Raw genomic sequence first — 21,348 nt, forward strand, 5'->3', positions numbered from 1 at the left:
ACGAGAGAGAAAGAGAGAGCTTTCAACAGTTCTCTCTGCGAGGAACGAAGGCCCAGACATAAAAGCTCGGCGAGTGTTGAATTTGTAAAGGATTGCGAGGCGTTTGAGGGGAGAAAATTTTGTCAGGAAAATGTCAACGCGTCGAACTACATACGTGTGAATATGTCAATCAATCAAAATTTCCCAACGCGTGTTATCCGGTTAGAATTTGGAACGCATATTGTCTCGTTACCATCAGCCCCTAGAATTTTCGATGAAAAACTGTAATCTCGAACACTTTCAAAGCTCGAAATAGAGGGAAAATTTATTTAGCCTTTTGACAAATTTTCCCAAACATCCGAAGAGGAAGTAAACGGAACAGTGACGTTCATTCGGCAAACAACGTTTTCGTACTTGGTCGAAACGGAAAGAGAGAAGAGGGATGGTCGATGGAAATAAACGACACTTGTCACGGTGATTGGGTAATCGGTTCCAGTGCCAAATCCAATCACACGTCCGAGACATAGACGTGAACGACGGACCAATAAGGGATGCTTTTTTCCTTCGTCCAACCCTAGTCATCGTAGTTAATTGTACAGCCGAGCTTTCGCCTCTCGTACGATCAAACGCGGTGGTAATTTCGATTTCAATCATCAATTCTCTTTCTCTTTCGATTTGATTTATAACGATTATCAACTGCGTAACGTTGCCGTAATTTCGATATCTCAATAATCGATTTTTGTATTTTCCATTTCTTCTCGTCCGTTATGGAAAATATTAATTAAACGAAGTACACGTCGGGGCTGATCGAGGGGGTTGATTGACCAGAAATTGATACATTTTATCCCCTTTATCAGGAGATAGTCCCGCATCGAGTATTTATAAAATTGTTGTATTCCCGAGCCACGATCAAGACGTTTCAAAAAATGCAAAAATTAAAAATAATGGACGTAGAAAGAATATCTTCAAAATTAGTTGAAGTCGAATTTTTTTTTTTTTGTTATCGAGTCATTGATATGGATTGTATTTTTTTAGTTTTTTCTAAGTAGTCTTGGTATCAGTGCATTTAACATTGTAAAATTGAGTGTTAAAAAATGCCAAGATATCAGAAAAGTGTTTCAGTTAATTTGTAGAAAAAAGTCTGCCGAATAAAATGAGCCGTCACAGAGCGAAGTTGATCGAGTCTATACTAGAACCACTTTGAAGCGTTTTGCGATAAATGATCGATATCTCTAAACTTTCATCTACAATTCCGTTTCTTACTCTTTTATTTTCGAAGAGATCTTTGTAATATCACATTAAAAAAATTTGATAAACACTCAACGTAAAATTATTTCGTAATACAATAAACGAAAAATCAAAAATTCGTCATCATCAAATATTAAAACATAAATATTACGTAAAAATGTGTAACGGTAACGTACTTTTTTCAAAAAGTATTCAAAATAAATGCAGAGAGGGACGAAAAATTCCAGAAAATGAGGGAACGACAAAAAAAAGAAAAAGGAAAAAACAAACAAAAATAAATCGATAACAAACAAGCCCCAACACAATCAATTAAACGGACGTCCCATGATCCCTCAATTGTTTTACACGTCATGTGTGTATCCTGTGGACGGATTATACGTATAAAGCGCTGCGGATTGGCGGACGAAAGGTATAAAATCGCGGCGAGCGGTGTAGTATAGAAATTGCGAGGAACGGTGAGGGTTGATTATTAGTTTTGGATTAGCTGGCTCCAGACACGCGTCACGTTTCGCCATGGACGTGACTGACCTGGGTCAAATACTTGCAGGTCCTCAATTGCGGACTGATTTCCCCGATGAAAACTATCCCAGGATGTGTATAAATTCAACGCGCGCTGAATCTACTACGTGCGACAAACCCCGGAGTTATTCGATTCTCGCATTGCAACCGCGATATTGATGTTTTCGAATCGGCCGAAGAGCTTGGATTTCGAATTTACGAATGCCAGCCGCATAATACAAACAATTTCAACGCAGTGAAGCGATCTTTCCCTACACAGGGAGAAAGAATTCGATGATTTACAGTACCTACGGAATTGCCTCGATTTTATTTATTTATTTTTTTTTTCTTTATTTCAATCATTGATAAATAATGATTATTTTCTTATTTTCGATTTATTATTTTACTTTATCGACTGACATTTTTATGTTCTCACGAGATTGAAAAGTATCGTGGGTAATTTTCATGAAATTATTTCATTGAAGAACGTCAAAGTATTTCAATTATCCTGAAAGCAGAGTAATTCAGTTTGAATATGGAACAGAACATTTAGTCCGGTCGTACAAGAGACGCATCGAACGTTCGAAAAAAAAGAACCAGATAAAAAGTGAATTTATCCTACATGTAGAAAATTTGCGTGTTTCATAGTTATGTGGAACGACGAGCAAATTTTTAATTTTTAACAAGGGTTCGAAATTGGTGAACTTTGAGGGCTGCGTTTTGGGGTCGGGAAATAATCGTTTTCCTTAATTCGCTGCACACCTCTTGCTAATTGGTATTCCCAGACACGCAAAGTGAATAAATTTTGGGGCGGAAGCAGCTGCGCGCAATATTTCACACACAAGCCCTCGAGCGCACTTTATACCGAAATATTTTTGTAAAAATAAAGGGGCGGTGAAAAATGGTCAATAAAATTCCTCCAAAGTGTAATATACCGCGGTAATTTGTTACAGACGTAAAATTTTTCTCATCTCTGATTTCAGGCAGCAACGATCAGCCCTCGCTGACGATTGACGTGCACGCTGAGAGGGGGTCAACGGTGGAATTACCCTGTGCTTTAAAGCTCCCGGAGTGCGGGGGTCTCCACAGTATAAAGTGGTACTGGGGGGCGACGCGGATCTTCATATTCAGCGAGGGTGTGGGACTGACTGCCAGCGATGACGAAATATCGCACAGGTGAGACAAATCGAAACATACGTCAGGAGTCGGAGTAATAGAATAGTAAGGCCGGTTTTTTACGTAGATTTCTATGTCGACATTTTATCGGTAATTATTGTTAGCCAAAACGCAAACCTTTTGCGGTTAAACGATATTCACTCGAGTGGTAAGACATTTTGGAAAATGGTTTGTGTCTCGGCTAAGTGTCGGTAAGATGTCGGTAAAGGTATCTGTGTCAAGAACTGGTTTTGCTGTTCTACCCAGAGAGACAAATGGCAACAAACCGATTTAAATTCGATTGAGAATCAAATTTCTGGACGGTCCGAATCAAAAATTAATAAGAAGAGAGAAAAAACTGTTTTTGAAAAATCTAAAATATTTTTATTTGCTCCTATGACAGTGAACAAGTATGAAAAAAAATCATTACCGTGTGATAGAAATGAATGAATACACTTAGTTCAGGATAAACCACAATTTATGATATTGGATTTTACAATTAAAACATTTCGAGTCATCAAACTGTGGTGTCTTTAGAAAGTTTCAATGATTTTGGGCTAATTTCTTTTACCACGTAAATTCTTCACAGAGTAAATAATATCCGTGATATTTTTCGAAACTATTTCCGTCTCCGCTTTTCCTTATACCTGTTGATTCAGACTACTGCGTGGGTTTCATTCATCTAGATAAAGCACGGTGGAATCCAAAATTTAAAACATAATTCGCAAGGCTTGTAAAAAGTGATGACATTTGCAGATAACATCACTCGTGAAATGAAACTCCACGCGATGATTCTATTAACGAGAAGATAATCAGCGTATTTGTTAGCAAATTCTGGATTTCTGGTTCCAGTTTTATTATCAGGGGTTCGTCAATGTCAGTCATTATTCTCAATTAAACAGGAATACTCTCTCTTTCTCTCTCTCTCTCTCTCTCTCTCTCTCTCTCTCTCTCTCTCTCTCTCTCTCTCTTTCGCGCTCTTTCGGGTTAGTTGAGAATCGAGCCAGAGCCAAAGCAGCCTCATAAATAATTTCGCGTACCTACTTCGTGAAACTAAGCTCTAACGGTGATAATAAGGGAACAGTTTTGATATACCGACAATGTAATCCGCATCCCGATTCGCTCGCATCTCGCACCACCAATTCTACACAATTAATGTCCCTGGATGAAATTTTAATTTTTAAAACGATATTTATTACCCACCGGTGAAGGAGTGAAGTGGATACTTCCTTGCTCACACCTGCACACGTCCAGTTATTCAATCAAAAATATCTCCTCAAATTTCACCCCCGATATCAGAGTACCGCAAACTCGGTTTTACGAAAAAAATTCACCCTACCCTCCGGGTATTAATTCGTGTATAGAGATCATATTTCCTGAACAGATAATTCACTTTTGCAGAGAGCGATTGTTATCACGTTGAAGCTTAAAAAAATTTCATACCGAGGATAACGCGGTAGAGAACGATGGAGAATTTTGAGGTTAATGAAAACGATAATAACAGATATAACAATTCCCAAATTTTCTTTGATACAGTCTTCGGTTATTTCAGCTACAAAAACTTGTAAGTTTATAGTTCAGAATATCCTGAATAATTTCTTCTTTGCAAAAAATTTCACAATTTTCATCTGAGAAATCTATGTTAACTGTGTCGAAAAATTTCAAATAAAAAAAAAAAAAACAAACAATGTTGATCAATCTGCTGAGTAATGACAAAAAAAGAAAAAAGATTATTAAAACGAATGAAAGAGACAGAGAACAAATCCTAATGGGTCTGTCAAATGAGTTAAGGTATAAAGGGAGGTGGAAAAAAAAAAAAGAAAACAAAAGAAAACGGTCAAGCGCTGTTTCAGAATGTTGGGGATTTCGATCCCTAGGGATAAAGCTCTGGCTCGTAATCAAGGCGTTCGTTCGCAGCTTTTCACGCAACGAACGAACGAACGTTCAGCCCAGAGGAACAGAATCCAGGAAAAGCAGAGTTTGTTCCCGGTTTTCCAAGGAGTCTTCTCACCTCCGGATGACCCGAGGCTCAGCAACTTTTACGTATTGCTAACGAGCCCAGAGCCTGTAGCTAACTTCTAATCCGCGGGTCCTTCGCCGTTTGTGAATTAGCCTCGAAACGCCGGAGGTTTATAATTCAGCACCGTGCCGACGAAACGCGAGTCTGTATCTCTCGGCGTTAGTTTTTCCCCGTTTCTCTCTATCCGACAATTGCAATCTAGGTATACGCTACAAAAATGACGTGTATAGGAAACTTGCAGGGAACACATAACTGGATAAGTTTCCTCGCCTTGCCGAAGGTGCTGAAATAGAACGTCAGTCGATTACAACGGTCATTCGTTCGCCTTCTTACGGACAGTCACAAGTTTATATATCGGCTGGTATGAGTTCTTCTCACACGAACAAGCGCACGTCCTCCCTTTAAGATGGAAGAGGAGAAAGGTTCGGAACTTTCTTCCTTGCTTCAAACTTTTATCCTATTTTCTCTATTAGTTATACTTCTCGCTTATTTTCTCTTCTGCTAACGATTTTGACAGCCGATACAGGTAAATGAAGGAAAACAAAGAAACGAATTTATTTATTTCCTAGTTTAAACATCACCCCATTCTTAGTCAACAAAACGGTAAATTTTTTTTAAACAGACTCAGTGATTTTATACAAGAGTTGTCAATGATGTACGAAAATGTCGTTTAATCATCGTGCATCGTCAAAAATGTTAATGAACATTCTTTGTCTTTAATTAGCCCAGCGTATAATACAACGGTTGTTGAAAAATGTCAGCAACGTTCTCCTCGTAACGGATAAGATGTTGTTAATTAATTGGCAACGGGGATAGGGTAATAAAAAAATGTTCCCGATATCATCGTTAACACACCGAAAGTCGAATTCGTTGCGGATATTGTTAGGCTAACCAAAGTTAAGTTGCCAAAGAAATTCGGAGTTTCATGTCCGGTATAAGCATCGAGCGTAAGGGAGGAGGAAAATGCGCAGCCACCGTTCCAAAATCCCCTTCGGCACCCTCTCGGCCGATATAAATGACCCTGCGGCGTCTGAGAGGGCTGACCTAGGGATAATCTGAGTTAGTGTCCGGCCGGTCGGGATATCGGGCAGTCATTACGATGTTATCGCAGTGCCCCGGAGGAGACCGAGCAGAAGTAGAGTGTAGTAAATAATCTCAGGTTTCGGCGAAGAGGAAGAAGGAGGGGAAGAACGCGATCCTGGTGAAATATTTCAGGGCCGTTGGTGCATATAATAGTTGAAAAAAAAAAAGATGCCAAGAGAAGGTTCTTCGGTCAGAAACTTCACGTTTAACTCATATTTCATCAAGTTTTCTGTGAAACTTCCCTACCAGCGCGCGTCGATTGGCCAGTTTCACAGAAAACTCCCGGTACAACATTTTCGCTAATATGATCGAATACAAACAAGATGTTAAGAGAAAGTTCTTCGATGACAAAATTTATAATTCAATGTTTTGTAATTAGATTTTCTGTGAAACTTCTCTGTCAGCGCGCGTTGAATGGCCAGTTTCACAGAAAACTCTCGGTACAACATTTGCGCCGATAAGACAATACACGGATTGCCTAAAATTTCGCAATTTTCTCCATCACTCTGGAGAGATTCTGTTAAAACGATATCGGAGAAGGATCCCGAGCTTCGGCTCCGGCAGTCAAGGCAAACAATTAGTCTCACGGGTGGCTGCGGGACGGTAACGATTGTAAATGTATTCATTTTATTCATGAATACTGATTGCACGAGATACTTAGCTTAATTTCCACAACCTCCTGCATTAATTCGTCCAACAAATCGTCCGACAGCACTTCGATACATCAACTCTCTTTCTCCCCTTTCCCTCACCGATCTTTGCTCCCGAATCGCATCATCCCTTGGAGTCGTACATCGGAACGGAACGTTGAGACGAACGGTAAATGATTTTGCGGTCGAGTTTTCCGCTGCGCTGCGGAACGGGAAGAAAACAAGGGACAAGACGAGACAGAGTGACAGAAGAAACAACGGATTCAACGTGAAATAAAAAATTTAAGGACACTGCGGAGGGTGAAACCGTCTGTTACGCATCAGGCGGGACTTCGCAAAGTGACGGATGACGGTCAGCTGACGGTAGCTGGTCAAAACTTTTTCCTCGACAGGTTTCCGGAGTTTGCGGTACACCCTCGAAACCGCTTGGAATACGGTTGGTTTTTACCGGAGAAAGTGGGAGGAAGAAAAAAAGAAGAGAATACAAAGGATAGCAAAACCCTGAGGAACGATATTTTGGCAAACTTTTTAAGAGGATATTATACGTCAGATATAAAAGCACCTCTTCACATCCCAAGTTTTCTTTCTTCCTTTTCTTCACCCGCCTACTTTTGTTGTTGATTTTTATCTATTCGCGCAGCGTTCGTGAGATTAAGATAAGAGAATTATAAAATGAATCTTTCAGTCGCTGTTTCAGTCGGTCAAACTAATCAGTGGGAATTCATTCGTTCGCGAGTTGAAACACGCGATAAAGAAAAAGGACAATCATCCGGACTTGGGATGGTAATCAGGATCGAATCTCTCGACTCCTGCAGCTTGTACAGCCGGTATCTATCTATACGGATAACTGTTTGTCCAAGGTCTACAGTCTGCACACTAGTGTTTGCGAAGACGAAAAAGAAAAGGGAAAGGAACGAAGACAAGGAAGACAGGAGGAGGGAAAAAGGCCGGCAATCGAGGGAAGAGCTATTATTTTTTCCATGTATAAAAGGCGGGGGCCGACTTTGACGTTTGTCCTGTCTTGGCACTCTTAGAACCTGGTTGAAGACCCTCGTTGAAGGGAAGTGAGTTTACTTGAGCGGAAAAAGCGATCCTTCTTCTTCCCTCTATGCCGAAGCCTGAAGTGAAACTTCTCAAATGCAAAAATTAAATCCTTCGTCGAGTCAAATTTTTTGCCCGATCAACCATTATGCTCTACAAATTTGAAATGCACTTTTTCAATTTCAGTAAGTAACAAATTATACCTGCGATTTTTAACGCACATTTAGGAAAAAACACGATGGATTACAATTTGATGTAACGACAATTTACATCGATTCATAAATTGTCACGTGATTTTTTAATGGTTTTGTAGAATTCTCTTCGATTTTCAAATTGGATAAAATCATTCGGAACACTGGGGAAAAAAAAAAGAAATCATTGGTAGACTATAAATTACCGAAATCGAAAAGTAATTTAAGTTAGCTCGATCGATTCGTTGTTGAATTTTAAAAAATATTTCAGACATTCAAGTTTCCTTGCTTAACGATTTTTCACTATTAAAGATTCCAAATTTCTAACTTTCTCCTCGAGCGAATGGCCAATGAATATCAATGATGTTTTATCAAGTAAACAACGCTGTTCGTTTCACGATAAATCCGTCGGCCTGTTCGAAGCTTTCAAGGATTCGCTTGAGCCGTCCTTTGAGGTTGCGGCTCGGTTCGCGGACGGAATTTTGCGAACTGGGTAATCGCCGAAGGCATTGCCAATTCTCGACTTTCGAACTTCCCGTGAAAGTTCGAAGCGCGCGGTCAGGATAATGGACGGTGCGCGTCAGCCGGCCTCTGGAACCTCTCTAACCCACTGCCGAAGTCCTTTAGTCGTCTCTCTCTCTCTCTCTCTCTCTCTCTCTCTCTCTCTCTCTCTCTCTCTCTCTCTCTCTCTCTCTCTCTCTCTCTCTCTCTCTCTCTCTCTCTCTCTCTCTCTCTCTCTCTCTCTCTCTCTCTCTCTCTCTCTCTCTCTCTCTCTCTCTCTCTCTCTCTCTCTCTCTATCTATCTCTTTCTCTCTCCGCTCCTCTCTTTGCTGGCCGGTGGATAATAATCGCCTTTCCAAATCCGGCGGCATTGTCCGACTCGCAGTATCCGGAGAATCCGTTAGGTTCCGTGTCCACATATTCCACACGTGTGCGAAAACACGTCATCAGTTTCGAGGTGAAACGGAATTTCTCCCGGAGAGTGACGAATGATATTTTTTCTTAACGCGGTGTGGAAAATTCGACTTTGCGCACCAGTTTTGCCAGAAAAAAATGTCAGATTTTCCAACGCATTTTGTATAAGCGTGCGGAAAATGCGGCTTGCTTGTAGAAAATACCATGCAAATGTAAAAATGTAATTAATGCATATAACGATGGAAGTAATTGTTTAATTTTTAAAAGCATGAGATTATTATGAAATTGAATATATTCCTTGAAATCTTATATTTCAGATCGAATATGACGTACGAAGCGAACGCGACTAAGACCTTCCTCAAGATTCCTGATCTTAAACTCGACGACGAAGGACTCTACAAATGCGAAGCGACTTATATGGCGGTGAACAACCGAGAGTGCAATAACGTCCAGCACATTATATTGACCGTTACAGGTGAGTGAATTCACGATAAGAAGATTTGTGCAAAAATGCGAATGATTCGCGAATGCGTGGATCAGTAAAAAAACAAACTCGATGTGAACCTAAAAGAAACTAACCAAATAAATCGAACAGACTTTGATTGGGGAGAATTAGTTCGTGTGACGAAAAAGAAATTAATCAACAACCTTAAAGTAGTTAAGCGTTGTTTGTATTACTACATCAAAGGGTTATGTTTATATCAGTCTTCTCCGTTTTGATGAATCAGAGATCTTTTCCCTTTAATTTTGAATCGACATAATTTCGATATCAAGAAAATATTTATTTCTACAATTAAATTCAACCTGGTTGAACGTTAATCACAGTTCTCTAATATGAGTGTCGTGTAATTTTTCTTTCATCCGAATCTAAATCCCAAACTTAAAACGAACCTGAATCATAATTATTGCGTTGTAAAGAAAAAGAATAATTGAAATAATCAGCGGAAATGTGTAAGAATTGTAATTTATTTCGGAGAATATTTCGTTTTTGTCATTCGGCCGAAATTGTCATCGCGAGTATATTTAAATAAATTACCTACTCGTCGCTGCGGCGGGATTTGCTTGAGCCAATTCGGCATTATTATTGTTATAATAATAAGGATATTGTTATAATACGAGTTAAGAACGCTAATGAAAGCACAAAAAGGCTGGTAGCCGAGTACAATTAGAAAATACAATTGCCATCAGGCCATAAACCGTAATGCCAGACAGTTCGTAACTCGCGAAACGACAAGAGGGTTGTAAAATTCATTATATTTTCCCCTTTCCTTCCTTCCTTCCTTCCATCCTTCAACCCCAATTTCAGCGTCACATACGCACGCGTCGCGATTCGCAACGCTGTTGAAATTTCACCAACGTTCGAAATGCTTAATTAATTATTCATACGTCGCGGAGAAAACCAAATTCCTCTGCGGCTTTTTTCACAATTGCAAATGAATATAAAGTAAACAAATTCAAAATGAGTATAAAAATAACAAATAATAGAGAAGAGAAGTACGAAAAAAAAAAAAAAATGCAAAAATGAAATCAAAATTCGTTCCGTACCGAAACAAATTTTTTCCCCGCTTAAATTTTTTTTTTTTTTTTTTTTTCACACGTTGTTATAAACCGTGTACTTTTCTCATCGTGAGGTGAATTTCATCGCGACTCGTGAAACAGCTTCCGTCTCGTCGCAGTTGTTTTAACCGTTGATAAATGGTCCAAGGAAGACCGTTGACATTCCTATCGCGGGGATTCCGTCGCCAGGACGTTTCTACCCCACTGAAGGGCAATTAAAAATGATATTCATTTGTTTCACCCGTGCTTGACGACGGGGGAAAAGCTGAGCTTTGTCCTTTCATCCAATTTATACATGTATATATATCAGGGTGGTCCTAATTCAGGGTATTGACGAATTTTTGCCAGACCATCCCCCAAAATTGATTTCAGTGATGGGGCGGTAATAATTCGTTAACACCCTAAACAAGGACCACTCTAATATATATATATGTTTGAGGATTTTGTTGCAATTTCATCGCGTCACTGAACTCTGACCTCTAACTCTCTAGAACTTAAGAGAACATCATTGTATCCTAATATTTTCACATTTCTGTCTAAAATAACAAACATGTCACAAATTTTCAATACAGTTTATTATCGATACACAGATATCGTTGTAATTTTCTTACGTTAATAAATTATACAATTGTTTTCTGGAATCAATTTCACAAGAGAATGATCGTAGGAGTAATTGTAAAAAAAAAATTGTTCAACCGTGAAAAAAACAAAACCAATCTATCATATCTTCGAATCTTGAATAAATAAAATGTCAAATCTGTGATAAAAAAAAAAAATCGCGAATCGAATCCGCGTTCACTGCGTAACATAACGTGCAGGTATAAACTACGTCGAGGTTTACTTCGAAAGTGTGAAATCCGGGGGCGGGGGGAGAAAGGATGACAGTCGACAAGTGCCTGCGCCCCGAGTAGTTCAATTAAGAAGATAATTCGGAGTATATTCAGGCTGACGTATAGGCGCAATGTACACTAGTGAAGAATATATACAGCTGCTGCGCTTAAAATCCTGCCCACGAGCCTTTCGGCTGAAAGTTCCACGTGAAGTTCTCTTCCGAAAAGTGCGAGAGAGAAATAGAGAAGGAGAAACATAGAGAGAGAGAAAGCGAGAGAGAGAGAGAGAGGGAGAGAGAGAAAGAGAGCTTTTTGGTTTGATTATACAGAGCTTCGCAGCCATCCTACGCCTCACATCCCCTCCCCGTCGGGGGTGAGGTTCAAGTTTCCAAAGTTTTTAGACAAAGATTTACGGCGTGCCTCCCCTTCATCCTTCTCCACCCGGAGACTCGACTTGATTTTAATGATAATTTTATTAAAACGTCACTGCCATGTAGCGTCGGGGTGGTTGAAGGGGGCGTTTTATCCACCCCCGAGTAATACTCGCCGACTAGCTTTGATAAATGTCTTCGCTTCTTCGTTCCCTCTATATTCTTCGCTATTCTCTTTTTCTACTGAAATTTCCTCAACGGGATTCCGACATTCGCGAAATGATAATAATACTGGTCGATGCTTATACATACACATATATATATATATATATATGTATATTACCCAGAGCGCATTACGTTGACGAAGCCAATTATTTTCGAGAGCTTTTTACCGGCAAATATTTTGTGCGACAAATACTACACACAAGAGCTTAAACAATACCTTCGAGTTTGCTAAGTCAATGTATAGATACGTAGTTTACACAATGCGTAAGTTTGTAGGCATTAAAATAATTGGAAAAGTTCACAAGCCGCTTATCTTGTGCGAGAAACTATCTTTTTTTTTTTTTTTTTTGATTTCTTGGAAATACCGGATCGCAAGAAGAAAAATTTAATTCAAGGGTGCTTCTATGGCGAGGGCAATAGAAAATGGTCGTTTCGATTCATGTTTTATCGTGACTAGACTAACAGACGGTACAGATTGAATTAAAACGCATTTCAAAGCTGCGGAGTTTTACTTTCAAAGACGAAAAAAAAAAGTTTCTTGGATTATTTTGAAAATTTACGCCGGTATGTCCGTTTGAGTGAAACTCTGCGAAAAATAACTCGCAAAACGGTAACCGTAAGTTTGTAGGTGAACGGAATATCGGAAATACAAGAATCAGGTTTTTTTTTTTTCAAATCGTCAATTTATCCTCTAAGCTGCTAAGGAACAATTTTTGATAAATTGAAATTTGGTGTAGCTGCAACTTTCTTTTCTTAATCACATTCTGTGTTTTTTATTTAGACTTTCAGGAACGTTCTTATTAGTTTTTCAAAAACAGAAGGTTGAATCAAAAATTCGTTCTGTGGGATCTTGGAGATATATTAACTTTTCTAGAAAGTTTAGATTTTTGTAATTTCGATATTCCGTTCGTAAATTTAAATAGAATCGGTTTATTAATAATTTTGAAATTTAAATACACGGATTAGTAAACTATTGGAAAATAATTTCTAAATTGTATCTACGATTGAAATTTTTTTTTGTCACATCCGTCAATTTGATGTGTTGATTAAAACTGCGATAAACGCACAACGAAAATTTTTGACTCGGTTAGAAAATATGCAGTGAAGATGAAACTTCTAATTAGAGAATTCTGGATTTTTTCCTACATTCTATACCGGTTGCGTTATTATTTAATCTTTTTTACAACCCAATTTTGAATCTTATTTTTAATCCAATAATCAAGACTATCTTCCAAACTCTAGCTTTTAATTCTTGTCCGCATTAAAAAGTTAGATTCTTTTATTCAAATTCCACCAAATACTTATCAACTTCGTTTAATCTTCTAAACATCAATCTCAATAGGTATATTTTCATCTTTCTCGTCGTTCTGTTACAACACAGTATCTTTTACGTTCACCTTAAAAATCTCCAAGGAATATCTTCCGAGAGTCAAAAATTCATTCAGTCTAATTTCCCGATCGTGCCAAAAAAAAAAAAAAAAATTCACTCAACGATTATAATATTTTGATCCTCGGGTGATTAAAAATTACTGTTATTCGGTTAATGCGAAGCGAAATTTCGTACGCATATATAAATTACACGTACACGCGGAGGTCTGAGAGATTGAAAAATTCATCTCCTGGCACGCGGTACACTTGGCTTGGCCGATGCTATACGAGACTCATCTACTGAGACGGAGGCATTCATGCAAAAAATTCAGTCTGCAAGTTTTCATTTCCCCTCAGCTCGATCCTTGTCCCCCGACTCCGTCTCAACGTCCGTTTCTCTTCTTCTTTCTCTCTTTCTCTCTTTATCTCCGCTCTCGTTTCTTTCACCCTTAGACATATATTCGTGCGGCCGCGTCTGTCTTCGTCTCTTATTTCTCACTGTGCACGCAGAAAAGCTCGAGAAATGTGCTCCAATATCTGGATAAGTCACGCTCGAGTTGTTAGCCTCACATCTGCTCCTCTCGAATATCGTCACTGTTATATACTGCAGGAAAATAAGCATCGAGTCCTACGATTTTCCCCCCCACGCCAATAATGCAAATTGTTACTGGGGTGAAAAAAAAAAAAAAAAAAAAAAATGCGAGAGAGCGAAAAAAAAGTCGACGGAAAGAAATCCCGAAAGTCAAATTACCGAAGGTTGAAAACGTGGAAATACCATAAATACGAAAAGTTGTCTTGTAGAAAAATAATTTCCGAACTTTCATTCTTCTATATCTCCACATTACGTGCTTTGTTTATTCGGATTGAATTTGAAAAACATTTATTTTACCGGGTGATTTATCGAAAATTCCAATTTCACTCCATTGATCATTCGTTATTTTAAAATTCTTACATCGAAACTTTCGGCTCTTCGAAAAGTCGACTTTTTGGGATTTCAACCCCCATCCTTGAAAATTTATAAAAAAAAAAAAATTCTTCTCGGTTTCGGCAACGATTGAAAACTGCAGCGCTGTCCTTGTGGTTTATTTTTGACAAGAATAATCGGTCAATCTGCGACGGGAAAGGGTAAAAAAAAAAAAAAAAAAAGATTTCTCGCAGTAAGAAGCAGAAAATATAGCGGCTATTTGTTTACTCCGCGCAAAGGTCACTTATCGACAGACGCATTAGGACCGAGTTGTATTATATATCGCAAAGCGAGTCGTCCGAGAGACGCGGGGATAAAAGTAAAAGACAAGGGTCGTTTTCGCCAACTTTCCACATTAAATTTACCGCACCATTGACCGAGAGACGATTTAAAGCAACGTCATAATGTGGCAAAGGGGGCCGAAGTCTGGCTGATATCGAACGGTAATGACGGCTAACATTTTAACTTTTTTACCGATCGCTTAAGACGTTGTTCGTTGCCCAAGAATCGATGACGTTTGGTAATTTTATTCGAAGATAAATTATCCAATTTTTAAGCTACGAAGTTCTTTTTAAAAAATACAAAATAATGGAAAGACATTGGAATTGTGAGGAAAAGATCAGACACCGACGATAATTGATTTTAAATCGTATGAAAATCCGGCATGTTTAGTTCCATTTCGTTTTAATCGTTTCAGGTTAATCATTTCATGCGGAAGGATTATTTTTCATCAATTCCCTTAAATCTCCCATTCCGTTACGCGTAATTAGCATCATTGAATATTCAATTATACAACATTACAGCGACATTGAATACAATAAACATATGCGAATATAGAATAAGCGTTTGAAAAATAAAAGGAAAACTTGTTTCAACAACTTTGTACAAGATATTGCTATGACGGACTAAAATCTAACGAACTTTCTACATTTTCAGTAATTTTCATTCGATTTCAATTAAAACATGAATACAACACCGGACCACCTTCTTCACCTTTTCATGCATTCTCAAAGAAATCATCGAAAAGTAAGTTTAAAAAGCACACGGTAATTCGATAACTAATCAACGTGCAAATACAATCTTTTAACAAATTTGACAAAAAGTATCGATTTCGCAGTTTGTTTGCTGCACTGTAACAATTAATTAAGGGGTAACAAAGTTCCTCGTTAAAAAATCGCGTGGTTAGGTTACAAGGTGTAGAAAAATATGGCAAAACTTGGGCGTTATCCCTAACCAGTAAATACTCGGCATCCCCTGGTAATCGTATTCAAATTTAAAAGGGGCATCTTAAGCCCACGTTTATTAGAAAGCAGCCCGATGGCCGTGGGAGGGGGTGGGGGGGGGGGGGGGGAGCCGACGGTACTTAAGGCGTTCTTCTTCGTTTCATGGGTTTGAATTTGTTCCGCACTTCTTTGCTCTTTCTTTCCTTTCACTCTTCATCCGCTCTCATTTTTCTCTTTCGCTTTAACGTCGCTTTATTACAGGTATATAAAGTGTATGTATTATACATACATCCGATCCACTCAGAGTTACCTCGCAGACTTTCAAACGCCGAGCGGGGGGGGGGGGGGGATCCTTCTTGTGCTCACAAAGCGCGCCCTCGCTCCTCTGCATTCGTAATGAACAAGTACACCTCATTTTCATTATTATTAACAACAAATACGTTACGCGGAGGAAATTCTTTTACACCGTTTCACGTCGTCTCCAGATTTTGCACTTTGGTCATTTCTAACGTTTCAATTTTCATCAAAGATCAAGTCCGACGTGGTATACAGATATACGATTTGAATACGTCGATAACAAAGCGGTGAAAGGTATTCAAAAGTATATTTAAGCACCTTGAGCTTCTTGCCTTTGTTGATTGTAAGCTTTTTTTCGATTATATCAAACTCACGTGACAGAGACGTGAATTTAATTAGAGATTAATTAAGTCCAAGGTTAACCAAAAAATGTCGATAGTATAATATCAGAAAAATCCAAGAATCTTCAATCAACTTGTGCTTTTTGTTTTTCTTTTTCTTTATCTTGTATACGAAAGTTTGTAGTGAATATTAACTTGCGTCACAATTGGTAAAAACTGATTTACCTATTGAGTAAAAATTCCGAATCGTCGTTTAAACTTTGGTTCTACGGTCCGAAGATTATTGGAACCGGATAAAAAAAAAAAATGCTCGCAGAGTTTCATCGTTTCGAGTGATTTTTTTTTTTTTTTTTTTTTTTTTTAGGAGTTTATCATTCGTAATATTAAGAGACTCTGATCTCTTGCACGCGATGCAGAATCCTTTTTTCATAAAAATCTGCCTTGTTCTGTGATTTGAGGTGAAAAAAAAAAAAAAAAAAAAAATCACTTTCGTCTAACACGCGATTTATTTCCGCATAAATTATTAACGCTATTTTACTCTATACGCAAAGCGTTATTCCGATTGTGGGTTTGAAATTTTTATCGCCGCAAAAAGATACGCGGTTTCATAACCGCAGAATATACTCGTCATTTGAATATATATTTGCAAAGCACTTGAACTCGCTTTCCGGATTCTCACAACGCGGATAATCCATGTTAAGCTGGTTTTAGTGGTTATTGCACGTTTGCTCAAATTATTCCTACATGCTGAGATAAGTTGAGGTGCACGTGAAGCGAATTAGAATGGATTTTTTTCCACATCGTTTCATATGTGGTAAAAATAATAAATACGAGGAACAATTAAATCTGCGATATAATCGAAGAGGAATATCTTTTCAGAAAAATTATCATCATTGAAAGTGATAGCAAATAATATCCTACGAAGAAAATATTCTTTTTTTATAGAAGTGGTAATTTACACCGACTCGGGGATGAGGAAAAGTTTTCCATTCTAAAATTGAACTCGAAAATACGATGGTAAATATTTTTTTTCGCCTTATGAAATAACGAGAAATTGTTAATTTCCTCCGTTTCAACTGTATATTTTCTTTTTCCACTAATTTCATCATTTCAGTAAAAATTTTATACATACCGCGATTCAACCTTCGTTACTCGATACAGATCGGCGTCTGAACTTTCAGCCTCTCGATAGCGATACGTGGATCAACTTTTATTTGAAAACTGTAGGTACTTTTCTCATTACGCGAAAATATCGAGAAGACTCGCTTTTCCGCCTCTCTTTGAACCGGGACGTTAACAAGTCCGTAACTTTTCATCGTAGGCAGAAATGCAATTTGTAACCTGGTGAAAATGTCAGCTCGTATCTGCATTCGAATCGAAGTCAATTTTTCAACCAGTGTAATAAACATCGGCGTGGTCAATTTAATTGAAGATGTAATTAAAGTGGCCGTGAAAAATGAAAACAAAAATAGTACGGTGAAGAATTGATGGAACAAAAACTGTTCGGCAATTCTGATTGAAATCAGTCAGAGTTGAATTGATTGAAGAAAGCTTGAAAGAGTCAGGAAATTCAACAGATAAGACTGTAATTTTGAGTCCATCGAAGAAATAAACTCGCTTATATACAAAGTAATATCGATCTTGAATAAAAAAAAAAAAATAAAAAATTGCGCTAAAAATTTTGCTTCGTCGGACTAGTTTGTGTATATTCTATTTTCATTTTATTATATTATTATTTTTTGTACGAAAAATCGAAGGCTATTGTTTGTAAATTGGCAGTGGGACAGTAAGATATTTTCTAGATGTAATATTAAAGATATTCAAGTATTAATGTGCTAAAAAACAAAATTGTCAGTAATCAGTATGATGTTTGTTGAAGGGTTTCTGGAAAAATCGTATTTTTAAAATCTGGAATACCTGGAAAAATCAGGGAATTTCAGATTTCAACTTTTTTCCACTTCACGGATATTCTCACGAAACCGTGTCCCCGATAAAATTTCTGTAATCTTAAAATCGCGCAGCGAATAAAACTGAAAATTTAGGGTGAGGGAAACATACAGTCACGTGGGTAAATATCGTGATTGGGTAAACAGGGTTGGGCAAAGCCCGTTTATAGTTGTCGAAAGGGGGAGCAGCCTGATCAGGAATCAAGAACCCCGCAAGCGTCCGTTTACCCTGTTTTACCGCGAAGCTGGAAATCCGTCGGGCGATCCGCAAGCTCGATAGTGGATATCACGTTATTTGGCAATTAGCGAATGGCATTACCTGCCATACACTCACTCTCAACGATACACAGTTTAATCAACCTTCGCCATTATTCCCATACCGCAAATAGCGAACTCCCTTCTCTCCCTGCTCCGGAATTCCGTCGCGAAACTATAAAGCGACGGATATATACATATACATATACACATATATATATATATATATATATATATGTATGTATCCCGCAATATTACACCTCGTCAAATCCCGCTCAAATATTGTCACCTCATTCCTAATTATCCCAGGTGATCATATTTCATGGGTTCTTGAATTCAGTTACAGCGTCGAATACATTTTGTCTATCAATTAACGCGTCTCGTTCGAGTAGAAAAATATGTATAATTCACTTGATCGTGTAATCGTAATATTAAGACTTTCAAGAAAACGAAAAGTTGTTCAAATTATAGATCTGCGTAAATAAACACCGGTCGACACGAATTTTTAGTCTCGGTTACGGATGTCAAATTTTTATTTCTTCTGCGTGAATAATGAATGGAAATTTTTTTTTATTTTTTTTTTTTTTTCAATTAGATAAAGTTTGTTTTTGTAGAAACCAGAATGGAACTTCAGATTCAAAGAAACATTATCTATTTCCTCAAACATTTATTGTGAATAAAAATTAAACAAACTTCAGTCTTGCATTTGAATCGCTTTTAGTCGAGAATAATAATTGTCAGTAAACTACAAATGTAAAAAAATCGATAAACAAATTTTAAAAATGAATATTTTTCGTACTTCTTATATTTTCGTACGGACTTTATCGTATCAAACCCCAAACGTAATATCCCATCATGTTCTCATTATACTGCTCCTGATAACGTTAATAACGATAAAGTCCATCAAATATTGAAAAAAACATTTTCCTTTTTCTTCTAAATAGGCCTCCGTATTAGCTATCAACAAAAAACTTCAAGACTTATTTATCGGCGTAAAAATGTCAAAAACAAACTTTCGTAAGAAATAAATAAAGGTTTCGGTTAACATTTGTTGTATAAAATCGAAATTTATTCATCTCAATAGAAAATCTCGATTTTGTTTTTTTATGCGAAACTATGAAATTTATCTGTGATGAAAAATTTCAATTCAATTTTTACAAGAATTAAACACATCGAGTGCAATCGATGCCGAAATTTCGTTTCCAGAGATGTCGATAGCTCGTTTTGATTGGAATTCGAAACTTCTCTCGACGAAGTATTTTTGTGACAGCAAAACGACAGATCGATGGGATATTTTTCGTCCGCGAACTATCGGTATCAATATCCTTATCGAAAGGTGGAAAATAGGTGGGAAAAACAACAGGCAGACATTCAGTTTGGTAAAATCAAGAAACGTATTATGCAAATTGAGACAGCGAGTAGCGAGGGCGAATATGACTACAGTTGGCGAGCGTTAGGCTGCGGGGCGATAGGCAAGGAGGTACGAAATGTTTATTACGTTTTGAATAAAATATCCCTCTTAGGTCGGTTGCAAATTCACCCTACGCACGCGATAGGTATTCAGGACAAGGTATCGCATCGGGGTAAAATGATCGCAGAAAGGAGTGAGTAGGTATAAAGAAAAACGGTATATTATGCCCGCATGGAAAGAAAAGGAAGAAGAAGAAGAAAAAAAAAAAGAAAATCCCGAGGAAATGAACAAACGTGAAAGAAAAGATTTTCCAACAATCTACACGTCACAAATTCCAATGATTTCATTTGTTACAGTAACTAGAAAAATTCAGTAAAACAGGTATCGTTAACAAAACTGTTTGAATATTGTTGGAATTGCGAAAAACGAGGTACGCGTCAAAATTTTGCGCTATCGTCGATACTTTTTTTGGTATTTGCAACGCAAAATCAATTTCTGAGGTTTACTATACTTTTTTTAGTCAAACAAGGATTTGACGTCGATTTATTCTTGCACGAGCGTTAAATTTTCGCAACAGTTGCAAGAAAATATAGTAACGGTGATCGTGATGAGAAGGAATAGTAAAGGATAATAGACTTTTCGGTGACAGCTAGAAAACTAATTTTCATTTTTTACCTAGAACTATATTTTGTCGATTGTAGTAAAAAATTAAAATAGTTAAGGACTGAACGGTAACCGGAACTAAAAATCTCTCTCGATGTATATGCAAAGGTTTCTGCAGGTGCCGGTTTAGAAAGCGTATAATAAGGAGAAAAAATTATAAGTTTGTCGGTAAAACATTAAAAATTAATTCATTTCCGGTAGAACCCGAAATTTGAGTTGAGCGAAAAATGAAAATATTTCACGTAATTTTCCATCATTTGATTGTAAAAGCCTGTCAAGATTCAAATATTTTTGATGAGCAGTTTCCAAAATTGTCGCAGGAGATTGTCGGACAAGCCAAAAAACCGTTTTTTGGATTCTAGAGTTTCGTAAACGTGAGATTCGTTCAAATTAAAAAAAAAAGCAACTTCCGACCAAAGCCAACACTTTTATTATTTATCACCAAAGGTGACGAAAAGTAGAAAAATTCGCAGCCCATTATACATGACATAATTTTTGGCAATAAGCTCGCTTGAAGGACCAAAAATTTCAAAGCTCAAGCTCACCGGATGTTGACGATGAATAACGATGTCCTTTTGCACCTGTTTCCGCAGACGATCCTGGACGAGTTGGCTCACTCAAACACTTTGCACCAATCACTCACTTTTATCGTTTTGTTGCACTTGATTAACTGTGAATACTCAAATATTAATTCACACCGATTAGCGCGAAGCTTCTACCGCGTCGCGTTGATCAAGACTGAACAGCGTTCCAAATTCAATTCTCGATTTGCTTCGCTCCGTTCGAGCGGCGAGACCGATTCAAAACAAAAACAAACTCGACGCGTTGTGCTTACTGAGATTTACGATCGTGAGACGCACAATTTTGAAAATCGTAGACACCTTCTCCAGCTGAAATCTCAGTTTATCTATGAGTTATATATTATACGCTCTACGTTTCATTTATTTTTTTTTTTCAACAATCAAGAACTGAACCACTGTGGCACGAGTTAAATTTTATCGAAGAAAATTCGGAGAGCTTTTTAATTCGGTATGATTTTTTTTTTTTTTTTTTGGGGCGTTTTCTGGACAGAAGTAAAATTACCCTCGAGAAAATTTAGAGCGTTTGGTTGAGGGAA

General features: G+C 37.7%; 1 protein-coding gene across 16 annotated transcripts in view; it reads left to right on the forward strand.

Annotated features, from left to right (window-relative positions):
• LOC124186244 overlaps positions 1-21,348 on the forward strand; it is a 183,365-nt gene that overhangs the window by 104,718 nt on the left and 57,299 nt on the right. For all 16 annotated transcript variants that reach the window (XM_046577775.1, XM_046577778.1, XM_046577777.1 and 13 more), the window contains exons 2-3: positions 2,709-2,901; positions 9,098-9,255. In XM_046577775.1, coding sequence (XP_046433731.1) covers positions 2,709-2,901; positions 9,098-9,255 — 351 coding nt within the window. The remainder of the gene's footprint in view (positions 1-2,708; positions 2,902-9,097; positions 9,256-21,348) is intronic.

Source organism: Neodiprion fabricii, chromosome 7 (genome assembly GCF_021155785.1).
Source record: "Neodiprion fabricii isolate iyNeoFabr1 chromosome 7, iyNeoFabr1.1, whole genome shotgun sequence".
In the NCBI taxonomy this organism is placed as follows: Eukaryota; Metazoa; Arthropoda; class Insecta; order Hymenoptera; family Diprionidae; genus Neodiprion; species Neodiprion fabricii.